This window comes from Salvelinus sp. IW2-2015, linkage group LG6.1, assembly GCF_002910315.2.
Source record: "Salvelinus sp. IW2-2015 linkage group LG6.1, ASM291031v2, whole genome shotgun sequence".
NCBI classification, from domain to species: Eukaryota; Metazoa; Chordata; class Actinopteri; order Salmoniformes; family Salmonidae; genus Salvelinus; species Salvelinus sp. IW2-2015.
Window position 1 is genome coordinate 30013335 of NC_036845.1, and position 24188 is coordinate 30037522.

A 24188-nucleotide genomic window follows, 5' to 3' on the forward strand; every position below is an offset into this window, starting at 1 on the left:
TTAGATCTTTAATTACAATAAAATTTGATTGACATTTTCACTCTAAGGTTTGACCATTTTACTAGTTGAAGTATTCATTGAAATGATTGCAATTATCGAAAGGTTTTTATAAATTACCGATCAAACTTCAATGAACGATGGAGGGATGAATTCGGGTTTTCTCCCACGATATCATTTAATACTCCAATGTCCTTTTTCCATTGTGCCTTATATGTCATTATATTAGGTTAGGTATTATAATTTCTTCTTACTTGTTAAAGTTAGTAACACAAACTTTTTCAATTACGAGGTGTCAAACCAATCAGATGAGCAGCCTGACTTGTTGCCACCTATTTTTGCACAATTCCTTAACCATATAAATTTTTCAATTAATCATTCAATCCAGGGCTCTAACAGTTCTCCCAAGTAGTTGTCAACAATTAGCAACAGAATAACTTAAGTAAACTGCATTTGGATTCACTTCCTCATACACATCAGACCAACTACATATTTCAACAAAAGATTGCTATAGGTTTTAATGTAGTTTCTCTTAAAATTACTTAGCCCAAAAACCTTTGTCACTTTGGGTTTCCTTATATAATGTCACAGGACCACGTTTTACTTCACACCAATATCCCGTATTATTTGGAATACTCAAAGTATTTGTTTTCTAAACATCATGTATACCTTAACAAAACCTGAAAAACTGATTTCCCGGTTATAAAGAAACCCGGCTAGATACCTGGGATATTGCTGATCTAAAACGGTGTACTGTGGCATGTTAAATTAGCCCGTTATGTTGTTTGTCTAGTTTGGGCAGGTTCAGTTTGCATATCATATGTGTTGTTGTGAATGCATTATTTTCATCTGATGTTAAACAAATCACTTCAAAAAGTTAGGCTACCTGCTGCAATTTGACTCCACCCTAATATTTAGACCTACTGATCAATTTAAAAGTTACTAATGTAAAGTTTCTTCTTATTGTAATTGTCCGACATTCTGTAGGCCAATCAGGGCCACGAATGTTAACAACGGATCATTACAAGCAAAGTTTTGAGCCCCACAAATTGTTTGCAAAAAATAAGTAAAAAAGAAAGGCTGCCTGATTTTGTAGTTTCTTTTGCATTAATGTAACAGTATGCAACTAGCTAGCCATTTCACATCCGTTACAATTAAACGTTCAGTTGGCAAAAAACAGAATTCTAAAAAATAATTAGTATATACATTGAGTTAAATCAAAGCTGCATATACAAGGTCTCTTGTTTGTTTTTCTTAATAAGGAAGCTCCAAAATGCAAGGTGGTTCAGCGCCTTAGCTCAAGTTGTTCTTTGATAAGGTGGGGCGATGCCTAGCAGCGACAAAAAACGGAGTGTTGCCGCCGTGATTGTTGACTCCTCAGTAGTTCTGTCAAGAATGCATGAGGACACCGACGTCACTGCCAAGGCTAAGGGCAAAGCCCTCTAAAATTCTGTAGCCCTTGAGGGTGCCATAGAGTATACATAGAATGATGTTCCCATCCAAGAAGGCTCAAGGTCATGGCCACAGATAAAAATTACGAAGTCAAATCACGTGCTTATATCTACAGTAGCTTGATTGGACTGATCATTCAACATCATACATTCAAAATCATCTAGCAGTCATCATGAATCAAGTCACCAATCTACTGGGAACAAATCCTTTTCAATCTTGTCATTGAAGATAAATAATGAAGAGGGAAATTAATAGATAAAAGCCAATCAGCTATGTTTTTTTTAAAGACAGCTAAATGAGGCTGAATGAAACGTCACGCCAGACAAGCTCCGCTGATAGTTCAGTGTAGCAGTGTGGATAGTGCAATGTAATGTATTGTCTTAAGTCCTGTTGGGCTTGCTGCGCATACATACCACTTTTTTTTTGTTTTTGGCTCACCAGGATTTACACTTAAAATCGCCAAAGGTCCATCATATTTCGTAGCGCCATTTGTTTATCAACTATCTTAGATACATGGCGAGCTTCTCTTCTGTTCATAACCTTGCTTGCCCCCAGAAGATTCAATAATAGTAGTTGCTCCAAACCAGTAATAATGTCTAGTCATCGTATTAGAATGATGCCATTAGTAATGTAGTTCAATACAAACAGAAAGTTGTTGTTTTTGTGTGTTAGGGACCGGGACAAAACGCCCCATAATAACCGCCAAACGATAGAAAAATTGGTCCTGTGCAAAAAGTAATTGACCAGTTTCAAAATAAGGAAGATTACAAGCGACGGAAAACTGACAAACCACATTCATGATAATTAATCAGTCGTCTTGGAATGCATATCTTTATGTGCGTTTGAAATCGGCTCACATTGCGTGACATAATCAGTAATGTGAAGATAACACATGACATGGGCATTGTGCATTTTCTCAAGAGATCCTTGAAAAGAAAAAATCAGATTTCTCACTCCTGCTGCCCTAACAAAGATAAAATAGAATTTTTGCGTATAATAATTCACTGCAAGAAATGCATATCCTGCAGGAGTTAATATTATATCCATGCTGACATTGAGAGTTGTAGGCCTACGTCAGTGCCATATTTTCAGTACAATTCCATTAACCCATAATGAACTTCGATGAGTAAATATACTTTCTTTTTTTCTGGATACAGTCGGATAGGATACTCCATAGGCAGAGTGTATATCTAGAGTTGAATGTAGAATGCTGGTCATGATACCTTTAACCTTATATAGACCAGTTAAGCACTGATAATATGAGCTACATCCGGAATTGCTGTGCGCTATTTAAAAGGGTGAGGTCAATGGTTGATGCGGTCACGGTACAGCCAATGGAGGACTGGTATTGCTTGGAGCAAAGCTCTGCAGATTAGTGAAGAGATGATCATACAAGTTATGTAACAGATCCAACCACTATTGTATGCACTGTAGTGGTTGAGTGATAAACCTGGTCGTATACAGCATTAGTCACAGGTAGAAAGCTTCCTTTTGAGAGAAAAAAGATCTCTCTGTTAAATCACAACACAATATCCGAGCATTGCACACATATGATGTCCAAATTACTGATGTCTAGCTACTTTGGGCGGAAAAGTTAGCACCCCACAAAGAAAAAGGGTAATTGAGATAGGTAGGGAACTGCCAACACAACCACTGTCGACAAAACTCTCTAAGTTTCTGACAGGAACTATTGTCTGAAAATATTATACAAGGCAACACCTCCCCTATAGGCTATTATTCCGTCTTTCCTTTAGAGTTACACCCCTATATGCTTACTCTGTTCAATCAAATAAATCATGTACGAAGTGAGGTAGAGCATGCCAGTATTATGAATGTATACCGATTTAGCAAGTTACTCATTTCCTACTTACCTGATTTCTAAGGCTACAATACAGTGCCTTCAGAAGAGTATTCATATAACCCCTTATTATTCCATGGTGGCTTGTGCTATAGCCTTGATTTAAAATGGATTGCAAGAGATTTTCTTTTACACCACACTACTCCAGTAATTGACAAAGTAAAATCATGTTTTAGAAAAATGGAGCAGAATTATATGTAAAATTAAATAGAGAAATATTGGGTACTCAGTAAGTGTTATATGGATTTGCCAACATAACACTTTGTATTGCAGCCAAAAAAAGTAATGCTTTTCCAAAATTTTTTTGAAGCAAGTATTACTTTATGCCGTGGTCCAACAGATGCATGTTTAGGAATTTTAAATTTAATTCAGGACAGGCTCCCTTTCGTTTCACGTCGTCAATTAGGTTAGTATTTTGGAGTAACAATGACAATGTGGTGATACATCCTCCATTTTTGCTCTATCACTGCCATAAACTACGTAACTGTTTTTAAAGCACCGATTGGCCTCATCGGTGAAATCCCTGAGAGTTCCTTCTCTCCGGGCTACTGCCCAGTGAGGAAGGTACGCCGTATTTTGTAGACTGGTGATATTGATACACCCTTCCAAAGCCTTATAATTACGGTTCACCATGCTCAACAAAAGAATATGCCCTAAGTCGTTTTCTTTTTTTACCCATAAGTATCCACCAATATAGCCCTTCTTGATGGAGCATTGAAACCCTCCTTATGATCTTTTAATGTGGGTGGAATCTGTGTTTGAAATTCACTTGCTAGACGCAGACGTTTACAGTACAATTTTTTGTGTGGCCGTACAGAGATGAGGTAGTCATCCAAAATCTATGTTAAACATTATTATTGCACACAGAGTGAGTCCATCAACTATTTACGTGACGCTTAAGCAAATGTTATCCTAACTTATTGTAGGGTTCCATAACAGAAGGTCTGAATACTTATTGACTCAAGACATTTCCAGATTTCATTTTATTATTTGTAAAAAAAAAAAAATAGAAAAACATAATTTCACAACAAAATTGAAAAGGTCACTGAAGGTAGTGCAGATACTTCCTGAAGGCAACTGCTATAATAATATGGCGTTCTTAGCCTTTTCCTTGTGGCTTATCGGAGATAGATATGGAGAAGAAAAATTCAATTAAACATTGTTAGCTAATAGTGTCAGTCAAATCAGCACTGTGTCAGTCTGTGTGTGTGTTGATGTGGGCCGAAAGCTACTGACCCAAAGCTTTGGCTCTACTCACTCCTCCCAGGCTTTTGGGAGGGAGGTGACAATGAGCTTGTAGTAGCAATATAAGCAATGTCCCCACGCTCTCGGGCAGCTCATAAGCTGGATAAGTTCTTTCACCTCTGGCACACAGGCTTCAGAGAAGTCCCTCTTGAGGAATTATTCCTCTCAAGTTTTTTCCTCTCTGCCAGAACAGCCTTTCTTGTCCTTTGGAACCTTAGGAACTTGCGACCAAAAAACTAAGAAGAATAGTACAGTCACTGGGTCCAAACCTCAGCAGTCACTGGGTCCAAACCTTAGCAGTCACTGGGTCCAAACCTTAGCAGTCACTGGGTCCAAACCTTAGCAGTCACTGGGTCCATGATCTCCTGATGGTGTGTGTGACTCACTGGGATGAGAACTTAGTGGACTTTCCTCTAGAGAGTATATAGGCTGTATGGTTACACTRCACACACACATGCACAACACACACACACAGGGCTCCAGACTGTGACCATTTAGACGGATTTTGCGACCCTGTGACAATATTTTTTGGGGGGCTAAAACAATGATTTCATAACGTATGGTATCCTCATGATTCCTGTATTGAAAGTCTCTGCCTGCTTGCCCCTATACCTGTTTTGCTCGGGACTGCTGCTGTTTTGAGCAGCCGCTCTCTTTCCTTTACCGGAGAAAAACATGCTCCAGGAGAAAGAAAAATGTTGTTATTGTATAACATTTCAAATCCAATTGCAGGGAAAACACAGCTACCATGTTGTCACAGTTAAAGAGAAGGTTCTCAGCTTTCTGTAGGTATAATTTAAAAAATTCAATTCAAATTTTTTTGCTCAATTTTATTACCAAGATATTTGATATTGATATTAATGCACATAAATATGCAGGCAAGTTCATCTCGATTGAACAAAATTTACATAATTTCTAGAACCCAATTTTAACAGTAAAATATATATATTTTTGACTTAACAAAAATATACATGTAATGTGTTGGGGGGTGGGGGAGTATTTCTTTCCGTAATAAAGCCCTTATGTGGGGRAAAAATTCATTCTGAWTGGCTGGGCCTGTCTCCCCAGCGTGTGGGCCTGGCTGCCAAGCGGCTGCACCCCTGCCCAGTCATATGAAACCCATAGATTAGGGCCTAATTAATTGATTTCAATTGACCGATTTTCCTTCTATGAACTGTAACTCAGTAAAATATTCGAAATTGTTGCGTTTTTATATTTGTTTGCTCATTATAAATCTAATTTGCAACCCAAAAATGCATGACAATCACTGGATTAAGTTGAATATTAAAAAAAGATATGTTGAACCACAACCTGAGGAGATGAAACACCTTTGTTCTTGAACACCATCTCAGTAGACTATTGCACGTTTTAATAAAGCACTGTGAATGACTGTTCAACATGCTACTCGTTGTTTATATTGCGTGATGCCGGGAGGGGGAAAGAAACTGGTGCAACGAAATCATTGGCTGGTGCCACCAACTGGAAAAACTTAGTAGCACTAGTGCAACCAGTGGAAAATGTTAAGACTGAAACCCTACACACACACACACACACACACACACACACACACACACACACACACACACACACACACACACACACACACACACACACACGCTACACTACTGTATGTAGGTTCCCTTTATGTGGATGAAAGAGGAGAGCCAGGCACCCGTTTTAGCAGTTGGATTAAATCTTGTTCCTGATCATCTGCGGCAGACAGACGGACAGAGACGCTAGCTGGCTGTTCAGAGCTAATCCTTGTGATTGAGGCCGGGTCTCGCTGGGGCTGTCCCCGTTCTTACCCCTCTCCCTTTCCCCCCCTCTCTCGCCCCTCATCTCCTCTCCATACCCTCCTTCTCTATTCTTGCTTTCTTCCTCGTCTCCCTCCCCCTATTCTTCCTCCTCTTCATCCGTGCCTATGTGAGCCCTGGCCAGACCCTGAGACTGGCAGAGAGAGCAAGAGTGACAATAACAGGAACAGAAGTCTCTATGGTGGCTAGAAGACATTTAGATCTGACATCTTTTTCTCAAGTGTGTGTGTGTGTTTTTTTTTTTTCATGCCCTGCGAGCAGTGTGTGACATTTTATAGGGCAGTATCCCTCTCCCCACCCCCATGTCTTCTAAAGGCAGAGCCCAGGGGCCTATGGAACCCGCTGAAACTGTCTCTCTGCCTCCTATTCGTCGTGTGCGCGTGTTAGTCTGTTTCCACCATGTGGTCAACTCGCGACTGCTAATCAAGCCTGCGAGGCTAGCCCAAGGAGACCGAGAAAGCGAGCTAGAGGGAGCTAGAGAGAGAGAGAGAGAGAGTGCTTTCCTTTGTCCTCCTCACTGGAGCAGAGAGAGATGCCTGGGAGGATAAGCAGACGGATGGAGATGGAGACTGAGGAAGGGAACGGGGGGGGGTGTTAACAGAGAGTGAATGTCTGCCCTCCTCTGTGGCATGACACCGTGGAGCCCTCCGTTTCTTTCCACGTTCCCCTTTTTTATCTCTGCTTCCTTTTCCGCTTTCTTCCTCTCCCTCTCTCCTTTCCTGGTGTCTGTCCAGAATGAACGTGTTAATATTTCAGAGCGACAGAAGTGCTGCACCAAACCCTTCCATAGCCCTAGGCGGTTGTTACCTAGAGGGTTAGAACACTGTGTGTGTGTGTGTGTGTGTGTGTACGGTGTCTATATGACTACCACATGACAATCTCTGTCAGTGTCATGCGGTTGTGTTGCGATTTATCTAATCTTTTCTGAGACAGCTTGCAGTACCCCGTCAACCACCCTAGAGGGAGCCGATTGACGGCAAGGCCAATACTACATCCTCAAGGACGTCCTCTCTCGGCTCGCGCTCCACACCGTGTACCAACCACTAGTGGATTTGGGAGCACCACACACATACACACATATATACACACACACATGGAGGGTGGGCGAGCGGGCGAGCAAGTGTCAACCCCCTCCAGCGCTGGTTGGGCTTGTCTGAGTCCTCTGGAGTGTGAAGGAGGGATGGGGAGAGGATGAATCTGAGGTGTGTGTGATTTTATGTGTGTGTGTGGTTGTGTGGAACTCAAGGTCACTGGCAAAGTGAAGTGGATGAGAAGAGGAAACATTTGCGCACATAGCCCTCACCCTTTCTCTCTCCCTCCCTCTTTCTCTCTCTCTCTCCCTCACCCTTTCTTTCTCTCCCTCCCTCTTTCTCCATTTCCTTTGTTTGACTCGTTTTATGGCCCCCTCTCCCTTTAACTGTCCTCCTCTCCTCCCTCTTAATTTTGCAAACACACTCCCTATTATTCTCTCTCCCTTTCTCCTCTCTCCCCTCTCTCTCTCTCTCGCTCTGTTTTAATTAGCTGGTGTAATTGCAGTAGTAAATCTTAGCTCATGTCCCAGGGAGAGTGGCTGATATAGGGCTGATTTAATAACCACAGCCAGTGGTAGCGCATTACAGCTAACCTCTAACTGCCTCTTCTCGCCCTGTGTGTGTCCATGTCTATCGTCTGGGTGTTTTAAAGGGGGGTTTATGAGCTGTTTATGTGGTTGTGGCAGCAGTGAGAATGAGTTCAAGGTGAATCTGAGTCTGTGTGTCAGCTGTGGTGCCTTATCAGTGATGCAGGCTGAATAGYGTGTGTGTGTGTGTGTGTGTGTGTGTGTGTGTGTGTGTGTGTGCGYGTGCTTCATCACTGATGCAGGCTGCATGGTGTGAGTGCGTCATCACTGCAGACCTTCATGGCCAGGAGAGCAGAGAGAGGTCAGAACGGCCCTGAGAGAATAACACACACACACACACACACACACACACACACGCAACCTTTCTCTCTACAACACACACCCTCTCATAAACTCTCAGGGTCACTCTCACAGAGAGTTACAGAGTAGTAACCACTAGGACCGTGGTGTTCCTTACTGTTGGCTGATACATTACTATAGAAACAGTACTGTGGTTTAGCCAGTAGAGGTCGCTCATACTCCACGCATCACCATACATACAGCCATCCACATGAGTGACTCTTTTGTTCAACAGCACATGGATCACTGGCATATACACTAAGTGTACAAAACATTAAGAACACCTTCCTAATATTGAGTTGCACCCCCCCACCCACCACCACCACCCGCCCACCTCTACAAGGTGTCGRAAGCGTTCCATAGGGATGCTGGTCCATGATGACTCCAATGCTTCTCACAGTTGTGTCAAGTTGGCTGGATGTCCTTTGGGTGGTGGATCATTCTTGATACACACGGGAAACTGTTGAGTGGGGAAAACACAGCAGCATTGCAGTTCTTGACACAAACCGGTGCGTGGTACCTACTACCATACCCCGCTCAAAACCACTTACATCTTTCGTCTTGCCCATTCACCCTCTGAAGGGCACACCTACACATTCCATTTCTCAAGGCTTAAAAATGCTTCTTTAATCCGTCTCCTCTTCATCTACACTGATTGAAGTSGATTTAACAAGTGACATCAATAAGGGATCGTAGCTTTCACCTGGATTCACCTGGTCAGTTTGTCATGGGAAGAGCAGGTTTTCTTAATGTTTTTGTACACTCAGTACTCACAGCTAGTTCAATGATTAGAAAGTAAGCTTAAAATAAATATATATGTATGTAGTTCTAGGGAGATGTTAAAAGATTGTGTAAATGTAAGGGTGCCATAAGGGTGCAATACATGAAATGTAGAGCTGCAATATGTTGAGACTTTATGAGATTTGGTCGGAAATGCATTGAAGAGGTCTAATTTGAGTTTTAGAGTAGAGGCTTTTAGTATACTTTTCAAATCTGTTTTGGGACTTGTGTGTCTTAATTCAATGATGTAGGTAATTAATTTAAATAAATATATGTTGTCTGTACGTATACACTAGGCCTACTCTTCCAACCATATATAACTTCATTGTTTGGACTTTTTACAAAGATTTTACGTTCTCTAGATGGTACTTTTTGTCATGTGTCTTTACCATACCATCACCACACAGAGCACACATGCAAGCTGATGACTGGTGGAAATGACAAATAAATGACCTTCTCATTTTATCATGATTTGAAATTTGATGTTGAATTTATTTTCGACTTTATACAGCCTTTATAAGATGACGTGTGCGCTTTGGGTCAGTGGAGTAATTATTTTAAGCAGTCCCACTGTTCAGACACCAGGGGTGCGCAAGTGAGCACAGTCCTAGCCCCTCCCCTAACCCCTCCCACYCAGCCTGGCCCTCCCACATCCTGCTTCCCTTCCCCCCCCTGCCCCACCCAGCCATCTGCTGTTGGGCTCCACATGCACTGCCAGGAATCCATTTTCTCTGCTTCCTTTCAGAAAGAAAAACAGGATGAAGGGCTCTTTCAGTCCGAGGTTATCCTGGAAACCCCCTATTCTTTCTCTCTTTAACACACACACACACACACACACACACCGTGGCATAATGTGCACATTTAAAGTTTAAAGGGACCAAGTCTCTGTCAGCTGTCCTTCTGTTAAGTTTAGACAAAAGACCTCATGCCTCTTTTTAGCCCCCTCCCTCCCCCATGTTCTCCATTTTCTCTCCGGTCTTTGTCACGTACATTCAAACTTTTAGAGTAACTTAATTTTTCAAATTGAACGCGTGAGGCTTCCAGTCTAAACATATTGAATTAAGGTCGTGAAGTTCAAGAGTTTGTAAACAGGAGAAAAAGTGTGTTGCGTGTGTTGTATGGAAGCTAGACATGTAGAAGCATAATATCAGGAGCCTCTCAGTCCAAACATTAAGAATGTGACTCCCGAAACCTAAAAACCCTCTCCTCCACTTCTAGCTGGGGAGAAACTCRGGGCAGAAGAATGTTTTATGGGGGGGGGAAGTTGTATTCAAGTTATATAATGTTGAGTGCACTTCTCCCAGCTGGCCAGTAGAGGTGTGTCATGAGCCACTCTTTTCCTCCATACACACACAATGGACTCTGCCATCTGTAMGCTTTTAGAACAAAAATAACCTTGGTCCAGTCTACTCCGCATGCAGGGAGTGGTAATGAGAGAATGAAAGAGGAGAGGGAATGAAGGAGAGGGAAATAGATGAAATAAGAGAGCGTTTCTCTCTGGGAAGGGGTTGATTTATGTTCTTTCCTGTTTCTTTTTTTTCATTTTTCATTCTTCGCTCCAAGGCAGCGAGCCGTCACCTCCTCACACAGATTCTATCCTTTTAAGGAGTGAGAGAGGAAGGGAAGAGAGAGAGAAGAGGATGGGGGGATGAATAACTGTTTATCAGTCACCAGGCCTGAACTGTCTCCTTTTTGTACAGACACTCACTCACTCAGACACACACAATTTTTTAACCTTTATTTAAGCTTGAACTATTTAACTACTGCATGACTTGGCTCTCCTCCTTAACCCTCCTCTCCTTTGTTTCTCTCTTGATAAGCAGCAGGAGATGGATTTGTAATGTTAGCTGAACAGTAACGAAAAGACTTGAGAGCACACACACACACACACACACACACACACACACACACACACACACACTTGTCTCAGTGCCAGACAGCTGTTGGAGAGGCAGGGGGCTCTGGTGGGGCTAACCGGGGGGGGGGGTGATTAGGGGGTCCCCTTTGTGCGTGTGGGGAGCAATAGAACTACAGCATGTACTATAAAACAAGAATGTTTGTGTGTTTGCTAATGGACATGCCATGTGTGTGTCAGTGTTCTCCCCCCATTGTGGCAGTTTCGTGTGAGTGGTGTGATCAGTGGCCAGTAGGGGTGCCATTGCACCATAAATGAGAACCTGTATGTGTGCAGCCGTTTTCCCCTCGGCCTAGGACCCCTTTTGGCCTCGGCCTAGGGCCCCTTTTGGCCTCGGCCTAGGGCCCCTTTTGGCCTCGGCCTAGGGCCCCTTTTGGCCTCGGCCTAGGGCAACTTTTGGCCTCTGCCTAGGGCCCCTTTTGGCCTCGGCCTAGGGCCCCTTTTGGCCTCGGCCTAGGACCCGTTTTATAAATCAGTGATGACAACGTCATAGGAAAGCTTATCAGAGGGCTGTGCTCTGATTGGCTAGACCGCATCATGCACTATAATAAGCGTAAGACCACACTCTCATCCCCTCTCTCTTCTCTCATACTCTCCCTCATCCCCTGTTCTCTCGCTCTGTCTCGCGCTCTCGCTCTCTACGTGACCAAAAGTATGTGGACACCTGCTCGCCGAACATCTCATTCCAAAGTCATGGGCATTAATATGGAGTTGGTCTCCACTTTGCTGCTATAACAGCCTCCACTCTTCTTTCCACTAGATGTTTGAACATTACTGTGGGGACTTCCATTCAGCCACAAGCATTATTGAGGTTGGGCACTGATGTTGGGTGATTAGGCCTGGCTCGCAGTCTGTGTTCCAATTCACAATTGCCTAGAATGTCATTGTATGCTGTAGCGTTACGATTTCCCTTCACTGGAACTAAGGGGCGTAGCCTGAACCAGGAAAAAAAGCTTAGACCATTATTCCTMCTCCACCAAACTTTACAGTTGGCATTATGCATTCGGGTAGGTAGCTTTCTCCTGGCATCCGCCAAACCCAGATTCGTCTGTCGGACTGCCAGATGGTGAAGAGTGATTCATCAGTTCATTGAACGCATTTCCACTACCAATGTTTGTCTATGGAGATTGCATGGCAGTGTGCTCGATTTTATACACCTGTCAGGAACGGGTTTGGCTGAATAAGCCAAATCCACTAATTTGAAGGGGTGTCCACATACTTTTGTATATATAATGTATGTCCATCTCTATTTGTCTCTCTGATTGTGTGTGTGTCTATGTCCCTGTGTGTTTGTCTTTGTCCGTGTGTGTAACGATGGATATCCTGATAGTCTTCCTGCTCTCTGTAGGCTCCAGGACAGAGTGTGAGAGACACAATGGTGTTTATGATTCCTATTGACAATACAGACAGCACACTCAGACACGCAAACACACAAACACACACAGTACATTAGGTACATACAAAGACAACATATGCTTGTTGTCACACAGGGAAAACACATATGCTACCCACAGACAGCAGACGAGTGACAAAGATGCTTACAGGAGGTCATGATGCCAAGTGAAACAAACAATGATGTTCAGTGGTGGCTGTGAGTGGTGGAGTGTGAGAGACAGACAGAGAGGGGCCTCAGACAAAGGCCTGCTCTTTGTTATAATACAGTGTACTGTTGTAGTGGTAGTACTGTTGTAGTGGTAGTACTGTTGTAGTGGTAGTACTGTTTTAGTGGTAGTACTGTTTTTTGTGGTAGTACCGTTGTATTGGTAGTACTGTGGTAGTACTGTTGTAGTGGTAGTACTGTTGTAGTGGTAGTTGGTGGTGGTGGTAGTAATAGTGGTAGCACTGTAGTAGTAATGGTAATACTATAGTGGTAGTAGTAGTAAGGGTAGTAGTGGTACTGTTGTAGTGGTACTGTTGTAGTAGTTATATATATACAATACCAGTCAAAAGTTTGGACACACCTACTCATTCCAGGGTTTTTCTTTATTTTTACTATTTTCTACATTGTGAAATAATAGTGAAGACATCAAAACAATGAAATAACAAATATGGAATCATGTAGTAACCAAARAAGTGTTAAACAAATCTAAATATATTTGAGTTTTTTCAAAATGGCCACCCTTTGCCTTGATGACAGCTTTGCACACTCTTGGCATTCTCTCAACCAGCTTCACCTGGAATGCTTTTCCAACAGTCTTGAAGGAGTTGTTGGCTGCTTTTCCTTAACTCTGCGGTCCAACTCATCCCAAACCATCTCAATTGAGTTGAGGTCGGGTGATTGTGGAAGAAACTTTTAAAGTTCTTGACATTTTCCGGATTGACTGACCTTTTTTTGTTACAATTTTGCAGGTTTATTAACTTAAATATCATATTTACATAACTATTCAGACCCTTTACTCAGTACTTTGTTAAAGCATCTTTGGCAGCAATTACAGCGTTGAGTCTTCTTGGGTATGATGCTACAAGCTTGGCACACCTGTATTTGGGGTCTTTCTCCCATTCTTCTCTGAAGATCCTCTCAAGCTCTGTCAGGTTGGATGGGGAGCGTCGCTGCACAGCTATTTTCAGGTCTTCAGAGATGTTCGATCAGGTTCAAGTCCGGGCTCTGGCTGGGCCACTCAAGGACATTCAGAGACTTGTCCCGAAGCCACTCCTGCGTTGTGGTGGCTGTGTGCTTAGGGTCATTGTCCTGTTGGAAGKTGAACCTTTGCCCCGGYCTGAGGTCCTGAGCACTCTGGAGCAGGTTTTCATCAAGGATCTCTCTGTACTTGGCTCCGTTCATCTTTCCGTCAATCCCGCCTTGTATCCCAGTCCCTGCCACCACCATGCTTCACCGTAGGGTTGGTGCCAGGGTTCCTCCAGACGCGACGCTTGGCATTCAGGCCAAAGAGTTCAATCTTGTTTTCATCACACCAGAGAATCTTGTTTCTCATTGTCTGAGAGTCTTTAGRTGTCTTTTGGCAAACTCCAAGCGGACTGTCATGTGCCTTTTACTGAGGAGTGGCTTCAGTCTGGCCACTCTACCATAAAGACTTGAATGGTGGAGTGCTGCAGAGATGGTCGTCCTTCTGGAAGGTTCTCCCATATCCACAGAGGAATTCTGGAGGTCTGTCAGTGACCATCGGATTATTGGTCACCTCCCTGACCAAGGCCCTTCTCCCCCGATTGCTCAGTTTAGCCGGGCGGCCATTTTAGAATAAGGCTGTAACGTAACAAAATGTGGTAAAAGTCAAGGTGTCTGAATACTTTCCGAATGCACTGTACGGTATATTTCGAAATACCGACTGTGATTTTCAAAAACCATTTAAAAAATAGTCATTTATTTTTTGGGGGGGACTGCATGCTATGCCACTGCTTATAACTAACTATAAGTTAAGTATAACCATAAGAAATCTAAGATGTGTCAAATAAATGATATCAAGCTCAGGGCTGAAGCTTGCTAACTTGGCAAGATCAAGCTTCTTGGTTACAGCAGAGACATTCAATCGCTTCCTGGATCAAGATCCCTGTTAGCTAAATTATTTTGTGCAATTTTTGTTGTATGTGTGTGTGTCCAACACACTGAACTCAACCCAGAAGTACACACACTCCCCACAGACAAGTTCCTGACCCGTGTCCCAACAGTTTGAGTGTGTATGGTGGTGTGTTCGCTGCTGCTTTGTGCCTGCCTCCGAGCCCTCCGTGTCCATCTGCATGAGAACTATGTCCAGTAGCCTTGTGCGAAGTGAAAATTCTTCCCCCGTGGTGGTGGAGGGCTGTTTCTCCCGTCTACTCCGAGGTGTAACGTTACAATGCTCCCAACACCTCCATGACGTTCTACAGCTGGAGGTGGGAGACACACGAAAAGGGCATCTCTCCCTGCCAGCCTCTATCTACATCCACCCCCCCCCCCCCCCCCTCTATTTCTATCATACTGTTTCTCTTGTCTCCTCTGTTATATCACTCTTTCAGTTTTCCTTGTCATATGCTTTAAAATGGTCACCTTGGCCTCCTCTCCTACTATATTCCTTTTCCTTACCCTCTTGCGCGCCATCTCTCTCCTCCCTCCAGTTGAAATGTGCCTCGGGATTGACATGAGTCCTCTTGCCATTTTAGCAGACACTTTTATCTAAAGTGACTTAGTTGCCGTGCTCTACCAAGTGAGCTACTGAGGACCAAATATTAACAATATAAATTCTTCACCCCAACCTCCCTGTTTCTCTCTGTCTCTCTTTCTCTGTTTCTTTCTGTCTCTCTCTCTCTCTGTCTCTGTCTCTCTCTGTGTCTCTGTGAATAGCTAAGAAAGACCAGGAAGACGAGGAGGACAAGAAAACAACCCAGAAGAAGAAGGTGAAAGAGTTGAAGGTGTTGGACTCCAAATCATCTCAGAACCTTTGTGAGTATCGTCTCCACTATGTTCAGCTTCTCAGGGTTACAATGCAGCAAAGGATCTAGCGTTGTTGTTGTGTGTGTGTGAGCTCTGACTGGCTGTGTGTTTCAGCCATCTTCCTGGGCTCGTTCCGTCTGCCCTACGAGGAGATCAAGAACATCATCCTGGAGATCAACGAGAAGCTGCTCTCTGAGTCCATGGTGCAGGTACAGACCAGAGAGAGGGTGTCTTTGTCTGTCTGGCTTGCTGGCTGAACGTGAGCCGAGTCAGTGTTTCCTATGCGTGCGTTTTTCTGCATTCAAATGTTGTATTCGTCCTGTGTGTAAATTAATGCKCTCTCTATCTCGCTCTGTCTCTGTGTCTCTCTGTGTCTCTCTGTCTGTGTAGAATCTTATCAAGCAGCTGCCTGAACAGGAGACGCTGAATGTTCTGGGTGAGATGAAAGACGAGTATGAAGACCTGGCAGAGGCCGAGCAGTTTGGAGTCGTGGTGAGAACAGAACACACACGCTATTATGTGGGGAAAATGAGGCATTAATAAAGCTCTGATTGGCCTGAATAACCCATAGCGTAACACATTAGRCTTGGAATACACGAACTAGCCAACCACACACACAAACCCATTGACCCTAGTCAAACACTACCMGGAATTACAATCCCTCCCGTCCCACTTTAAAGGAAACATAACTTATAAAAGGCTTTATCATAAGCACTAAAAAGATGCTTCAGAAATCATTGATAACACACYTTTACCTCTTGTGTCTGTCGTGGTCTCCAACACGCCCTTCTCTCCCGCCTCCAGATGTCGACGGTGAAGCGGCTGAAGCCTCGGCTGACGGCCATCTTGTTCCGGCTGCAGTTTGAGGAGCAGCTGAACAACATCAAGCCGGACGTGGTGTCCGTGACGGCGGCCTGCGAGGAGCTGAGGAAGAGCRCCACCTTCTCCCAGCTGCTGCAGATCATCCTGCTGGTGGGCAACTACATGAACGCCGGTTCCCGCAACGCCAAGGCCTTCGGATTCAGCATCAGCTACCTCTGCAAGGTGTGTGTGAGAGAGAGAGAGACACACACAGGTGTACATAACCACACACGCACGTCACTCAGAGGCCTTCAGATTCAATATCCGCTACTTCTGCAAGGTGATAGAGGGAGAGAGATCTACACACATAAATGAACACGYCACACAGGCACAACCGCATATCTAAAGGGTTAGGACAAAATGGATGTGATAAACAGACTGCATTAAGGGTTTTAAAAGGGAGGGGGATAAAACGTTTGTCTGATTTGCTCTCTGACCCTCTGTCCAATCAGCTGCGGGACACCAAGACAGCTGACCTGAAGCAGACGCTGCTGCACTTCCTGGCTGACGTTTGTCAGGAGCAGTATCCCGACGTCATGACCTTCCCAGACGAGCTCATCCACGTGGAGAAGGCCAGCCGAGGTAACCACGACAACCATGGACCACACTAGGGTCGGGCGACGTCAACCGTTGASCTATCGTGATCAACTGGATAGAAGCAAAGTCCTCCGTCCTCGTGCTTCATAATACTTGTTTTGCTTCCTCTCTTAATATTTATTTTGTTCTATAGCCTCGGCCTGTAGACTTGTTTCATTCTTGTTCTTTTTGAAAGCGGCAACTTTAGGACTATTAGAATATTTAGGAATTAGGCTACTGTTCATAACTTACATTTGTCTTTAAGCTTTTAAGATAGGCCTAGTAGGAGTATAGGTTATTGGCCATTTTGTTTTGTTTTTTGAGATGGATTTTTTCCCGCACGGATCATTTATTTGTTAATTGGCTTAAACTTGAAGCTTGTAATTCCCCCCAAAATTATAATATAGCCTGCGTTCTTTTTTTTTTTWACAGCTAGACCCAATATAGTTAAGGAGTGTTCGTTATAAAAATAAAAAAACGGAATAGCTTTGAGCTATAAGGTCTATGCATCCTACAGAGCTAGAGAAGCAGCATTCTGACTGGACATTTTGCGCCGCTTTGGTGAAATGTTCRCCTGCGTCTAGCCTACTTTACTCTGTTGCGTTCTGTAGGCTTGCGTAACAGGCTGTTTATTGAAATAGGGCAATAGCAAATAGGACCCGGCAGATTACTCGTGTGCTGACCGACTCGGTTCCTTAGGCCTGCCCGGCGCCAGTCAAGTTTTCATTGGGCTAAACCATCACCTGTCACATCACCATCGGCGATGGCTGTCTGTCAATAAGACACTAGACCATGCTATCGTAAATGCTATTGCCCAACCCTAGACTACACCTAACACCTACCCTCAGAACTAGGGGGGGGGTGGATGCAAATATTCCAACACAGTTTTCCTTTCCTTGTTTTCTTTCCTCATCCCCTTGCCTTTCATGACACGTGTTGCCCTTTCCCCTCTGACCCCTGTGCCAGTGTCGGCTGAGACTCTGCAGAAGAACTTGGAGCAGATGGGMCGTGCGCTGAAGAGTCTGGACAAAGACCTGGAGACCTTCCCTCCTCCACAGAGTGACAGGGACATGTTCATAGAGAAAATGAATATATCCTTTACTACTGCAAATCACATTCACTCTAAGTCCAACTTAACTCAAAGTCATTTTCACTTCCTCTGATCCAATACAAGTATGTGTAAAGTGTTGTTTCTAAGGAGCTCCACACATCCTACGACGGAGACATCCTCTGATGTCATTTCCTGCAGGCCAGGTCTTCCGTGCGGAACGTGTGTGAGTATGTAGGCCTCTGTGTGTTCGCTGGGCCGTGTGTTCCTTAACGCTGTTCCTCACAGCTTCGTGGGCAGTGCCAGAGAGCAGTATGAGAAGTTGGACATGATGCATAAGAACATGGAGAAGCAGTACTCTGACCTGGGGGACTACTTTGTGTTCGACCCTCGCAAGATTTCTGTGGAAGAGTTCTTTGGCGACCTCAACAACTTCAAGAACATGTTCCAGGTGAGTGTGCGCACGGGTGTCTCTCGTTTCGGATTAAAATTCCACACACTGAAGTCGATAGCGGACTGCGCCGTTTCTCCYCACCTGTCTGTGCAAGTAATATTTACTGTGTTAGTAGGCAGGTGTAGTCGACAGTTATTTCTTATCAGTTCCCTCTTAGCCTAAACAAACACATTAGAGGGAAGAGGGAGGAAGGGGAAACTGGGGGGACAGGTTTATCCACTTGTTCCTAGTGTTGACATCTCGTCCGTAACGGCTGACGTGACGCGTCGGTCGCGTTTTAAACCGTTTTAACTGCGACTGTGGTTTACTAAGAGAGCTCCGTGATCCTACAGGTGCAGGTGCTGGCTTGTTTGACCCGGTTGTCTTGGCACGCGGCCAACTCTTGAAGTGTTTCTCCGTGTCGCGCTTTTTGAGCACTCGCTCTCTCTCTCTGCATACACACGCACTCACCGTCGCTTGTGTCCATGTCCCCTTCAGCAAGCGGTGAAGGAGAATGCGAAGAGGAGGGAGGCGGAGGAGAAGATCAAGAGAGCAAAGCTGGCCAGAGAGAAGGCTGACAGGGAGAAGGAGGAGAAACAGAAGAGAAGCCARCAACTGGACCTCAACGAAGGTCAGAGTGTCTGTGGGAGAGGAGTGGGTCAACGTGTGGGGGTGGATAGGTGTGTGGGGGGGAGGATGTTTTGTGAACTGAACTTCTCCTTGATACCAGTTGGGGGCAGTCAGAGCCCACTGTACTGCGGGATCTGTGTTTGTGTGTGTGTGTGTGTGTGTGTGTGTGTGTGTGTGTGTGTTCTCCAGTAATCCACAGCAGACCTAAGATAATCTAATATAGAGGATCTCTGCACAGAGCGAGAGAGAAGAGCGCGTGAACGAGAGACAGAGGATAGAAATGTAGAGGAGACTATAGTCTCTGTCTTATCCCCTCGTACCGTTGTTTTTGGAACGAGGGAGTTTTGTCTCAGAAAAGAGTAAGAAGATGGAGGAACTCTAGCTCCACAAATACGTTCCTTTCTGTGAGATTCAAACAGGCTGGGATAGCGGCCGTCTTATCCTGAGACACACACACACACACAGGGCATTGCGCTGAAACCCATACAAACGGACCTCAAATAAGTAACTTTTGCCTTCTACACCCTCACACACGCTGTCCCTCCCCCACTTTTCTTTCTCTGACCTACTTTTGGAACATTCCTCCTCTTGGCTCCAGTTGGTCTCCCTTGGGACTTCCAAGTCAACGGAATTCCTCTCTGGCTACAGCGCTGTGTGTGTGTGTGATGTGTGTGTGTTGTGTGTGTGTGTGTGTGTGTGTGTGTGTGTGTTGTGTGTGTGTGTGTGTGTGTGTGTGTGTGTGTGGTGTGTGGTGGCTGTGTGGTGGTGTGTGTGTGTGTTGTGTGTGTGTGTGTGTGTGGTGTGTGTGTGTGTGTGTGTGTGGTGCAGCGCTCTTTCACCCAATTATTATTCCCTCTCTCCTGATGATGTGTTCCAGCTGGCTCTTCTCCCTCTTTTTCTTCCATCTCTCCCTAATTCTTTCCATCATTTCTCCCCTTTCTTTTTAAAGGGACACCAAGTGATCTACCTGCCATCTTAACCAATTTTCCATGCAGTGTGTCGAACGTGAAGGAGTCCGTTTTCATGGTCAACCACTACAGACATTCAAAACACACACACACACACACACACACACCATCCATTCATTCATAGAGCTTTGAGTGCCTATTGATTTTCATGTCGACAGTACATTTGTGTGTGACTGGGAGGGGAGAGGCCATTTACATACAGGTGATAGGACTGCCAAAGCTCCGTGGTATTCTTCACAACCTAGTTAAACACACACACACACACACACAGTATACACACTCACCTAGTCTTTGTTGTGCGTGTTGACCTGTGTTCAAGGTCTCTCTTCCTAATTACTTTGCCTCACGTTTACTTCCTGCTTCTCACACCCTCCCTCTCTCCCACACACACACTAGTTGGTTGAACTCTGTGAGTTCAGTGTGTGTTTGGAGTATATGGCCTTAACATTCCCATGTGAAGTAAACACAGAGAGACTGTGTCCTCAGTTTCTCTCACACAGACACTCGCGTCGGTAAGGTCATTAGATTAGGTTATATTACATTATAATACCAGCATATAAATTAAGATTCAAATACAGCGATATTACTTATACTGCCAGGCTGTACTACTGCTCATTTATAATCAGGATTTAGGCCTAGTTTATTTATGCTTAGTCTTCACTGTATGTATTCTAGGGTTTAGTGCCAATGGCAAAAGCCTGTTGTATTAGGGACAGCAGCCGTAGTGTAAGCTGACCTGGGACCTGTTCATATTCCTCAGTAGCAACCGTCCTGCATAGTTCCCCAGGTCTGCAGATAGGTGTCAGTGCTGCATGAAAGAGGGTGTGTTTGTGGTGTGTGTGAGAGAGCGAAGACACGTGGGTGTGTGTGGCGTGTAGCCACTGGGAATGCTGTGGCTCTACCTTAGAGCCCGTGTGAGGGGGGGGGGTTGTAGAGCAACAGATGTCTCAGGGGGATTAGACRGCGTTGGTCCTCTCCGAACAGAGGGAGGGACACGGAGAGGAGAAAGGGATAGATGGGATGACAGGAAGGGGGTGGGGATGGACAAGACCTGCAAGAGTGGTAGTCATGCTGGGTAAACCATCTCTCGTGGCCAAAGGGGGGGCTGTTGTCTGTCTTTGTTTGTGTGTGTATTTGTCAAGTCATACCATTAGGGGTGCTCTTGTTCTGCACATGACGACACCAGGCTGTGTGTGGGGGGGGGGTGTCTATGGGACATCTTTAGAGAAAAGCTGGTAATTATTTTCTCCAGCTTTATCTCTAATGCCGATTCTCTAATGCTATTACCGGATTAGCAGAGTTTATGCCGTTTTAACGCACTGCCTTGCTATATCGTTACACACTGGTCAGAGAGCGTTTGATAAAGACCTTGACCACCACTCACTCTCCTATTGATTTCCAACCATAGATTATCAATGGCTGTGTTAATTAAATCAGTATTGCGCAACAGTTTTTAGGGATCATATGTGAGTTAATTAGCTATCAACAAGTGTTTCAAATTGATTAATGCAAATAAAATAAAMWWTTTTTTTTTTTTACTTACAGAAATGATAGGGCAGTCGATAGTGTAATTTGCCCTATTAAATCGTTAGACGGTCTTTCCTATAGCCAATGTAGCTTCATACAATAATGCATACATGCTGTGCAGTGAGAGGGCCTTAACCTATGAAGCATACTTTTTAAAACCGGTCCCAGTTTGTCCCTTTTATTGCTGCCGTTAACACCCACCCAAAAGCAGTTTCCTCGAAGATGTGTTTTCACTGGATGGCTTTGGGTTTAACACAAGCTAGTGATTTATGGAAGTGGGGGAGTGGCTTTGTGCCAGATGTATTCTCCTTTTGGTTAAAAATAAAAACACGACTGCATCTTTTCTGCCTGTGCAGTTGTGTGCCGCGGCCACTTGGGTGGGTATGCGAGCTGTGTTGTGGGCCTGCACTCTGTGTGTGTGTGTGTGTGTGTGTGTGTGTGTGTGTGACTTTCTCTGACGTGACAGACAAGTCTAGGAGCCATCTGCCGCTAGGCTTACAGTGGGATTAAGCTAATGGGGGGGTTGAAGACAACAACCTTTAACCCCATGCAGCACCCCCACCCCCTGTCAACATCCCTTATTTTAGTTCAAAGTGGAAATAATTTAAACCATATGCCAGTGAGTCCCCTCTCCCCTGCCCCCGTTAGACAGCCAGACTCTGTGTCTGCGCAGGGGTACAAAGACCTAAACAAACACACAGTATACTCACACACATTGGAGACATGCCTGGTCGACATTGAAGCTTATTGAGCCATAGTTTACTAGACCTGTAGATTGTGTGTGTGTACTCCTGCAGCCTCTACAGGATCTGAACTGGGTCAGTGCCCAACTAGGTTACTGTATCTAATGGGCCACCATGTCCATGTGACCCCCCTGAGAGAGAGTTCTGTGTGTTTGTGAGGGTAGGGGGCATGCTTTGTCTACTGAACTCTCCTCTGTCGTATGTTTGTATGGACGATGATGAAAATGGTGTGTGTTTTATGGTAAATATGGATGTTTGTGTTTTGTATTGATTACATATGTTATAAAGTTGTGTATGTGATATTGATTGTGTGTGTGTGTGTGTGTGTATACAGAGGGTGATGAGACTGGTATCATGGACGGCCTGTTGGAGGCGCTGCAGTCTGGTGCTGCCTTCAAGAGGAAGAGAGGCCCACGACAAGCTGGTAAGAACACACTCACTCACTCTCACATACATACAGTGGCAAGAAAAGGTATATGAACCCTTTGGAATTGCCTGGATTTCTGCATAAATTGGTCATCAAATTTGATCTGATCTTCATTTAAGTCACAACAATAGACAAACGCAGTGTGCTTAAACTAATAACACACAAATTATTGTATTTTTCTTGTCTATATTGAATACATAATTTAAACTTTCCCAGTGTAGGTTGGAAAAGTATGTTAACTTCTTCGGGGTAGGGGGCAGCATTTTCACTTTTGGATAAATAGCATGCCCAAATTCAACTGCCTGCTACTCATCCCCAGAATATAAGATATGCATATTTATTAGTAGATTTGGATAGAAAACACTCTGAAGTTTCTAAAACTGTTTGAATCATGTCTGTGAGTATAACAGAAKTTATGTAGCAGGCAAAACCCCGAGGACAAACCAWTCAGATTTTWTTTTTKTTGAGGTCACTGTCTTTTCAATGAGRTTTCATTGGGACACCAGATTTCTAAGGGACTTGTTTGCAGTTCCTACCGCTTCCACTGGATGTCACCAGTCTTTGGAAATTGGTTGAGGTTTTTCCTTTGTGTAATGAAGAAGTACGGCCATCTTAAATGAGAGTCACTTGAAGTAAATTGTTTGAGAGAGGCACATTACCAGAAAAGTTGCGTCAGTTTGTTTTGTTTTTGAATTGAACACAGATCATCCCGTCTTCAATTTGATCGATTTATTAACGTTTAAAAATACCTAACGTTGTATTAAAAAAGTAGTTTGAAATGTTTTGGTAAAGTTTACATGTAACTTTTGAGATATTTTGTAGTTACGTTGCGCAATTTGGAAGCTGTATTTTTCTGGATGAAACGTGCCAAATAAATTGACATTTTGGATATATATCGACGGAATTAATCGAACAAAARGACCATTTGTGATGTTTATGGGACATATTGGAGTGCCAACAAAATAATAGAAATACWCTATAAAAATGTGGCTTCACAATAACCTTTTAAAACAGGTAAACCCCTGTTCTGTTGACAACCGCTAGCCTGAGGCTAGCACTAGCTGTCTAGACTGGGTTCATTGTGTGAACACATGCTTCAGTCAGTCTGTCTCTAAGTGATCTGTGCGGACTTCCACTCAGACCTGTTCTACTCTACAGTTCTCCAGCCTCGCTCTCAGGATAGAGGAGCGCCACCCGCATAATCTGGTTAAATACTCTCTCCTGCTTCACTGGCCTATTGAGTTACTCACTTCAGTTGCTGCACACACACACACTCACGTGTACACACACACACTTAAGAAAGCTCACTGTCACAGAAACACACATACACAAAGTTACAGCACCAGAGTATAGGCTACTTAGAGCCCAGACATTCTTCCCCCCCCTCTTTTTTTCTCTCCCACCCTCTCTCTCCTTCCCTTCCTCCCTTTGCCTCTCTCCTCTTTCCTCTCTCCTACTCACCGTCTCTTTCGGGCGGCTGTGTTTGACGTTTCGGTGTTATGAGTGTGGAGATTGTAAAGTTTGGGACAGATAAAACTCTTCATCACAGGGAGGTGAGGCCCAGTCAACCTAATCACTGCTAAACAGATTG

General features: G+C 44.1%; 1 protein-coding gene across 1 annotated transcript in view; it reads left to right on the plus strand.

Annotated features, from left to right (window-relative positions):
• LOC111964786 (protein diaphanous homolog 1-like) overlaps nucleotides 1-24188 on the plus strand; it is a 132973-nt gene that overhangs the window by 98786 nt on the left and 9999 nt on the right. The window contains 9 exon segments of the mRNA XM_070443844.1: nucleotides 15295-15393; nucleotides 15499-15593; nucleotides 15775-15876; nucleotides 16189-16428; nucleotides 16698-16827; nucleotides 17788-17912; nucleotides 18156-18320; nucleotides 18801-18933; nucleotides 22505-22594. Of these exon segments, the coding sequence (XP_070299945.1) occupies nucleotides 15295-15393; nucleotides 15499-15593; nucleotides 15775-15876; nucleotides 16189-16428; nucleotides 16698-16827; nucleotides 17788-17912; nucleotides 18156-18320; nucleotides 18801-18933; nucleotides 22505-22594 (1179 nt within the window).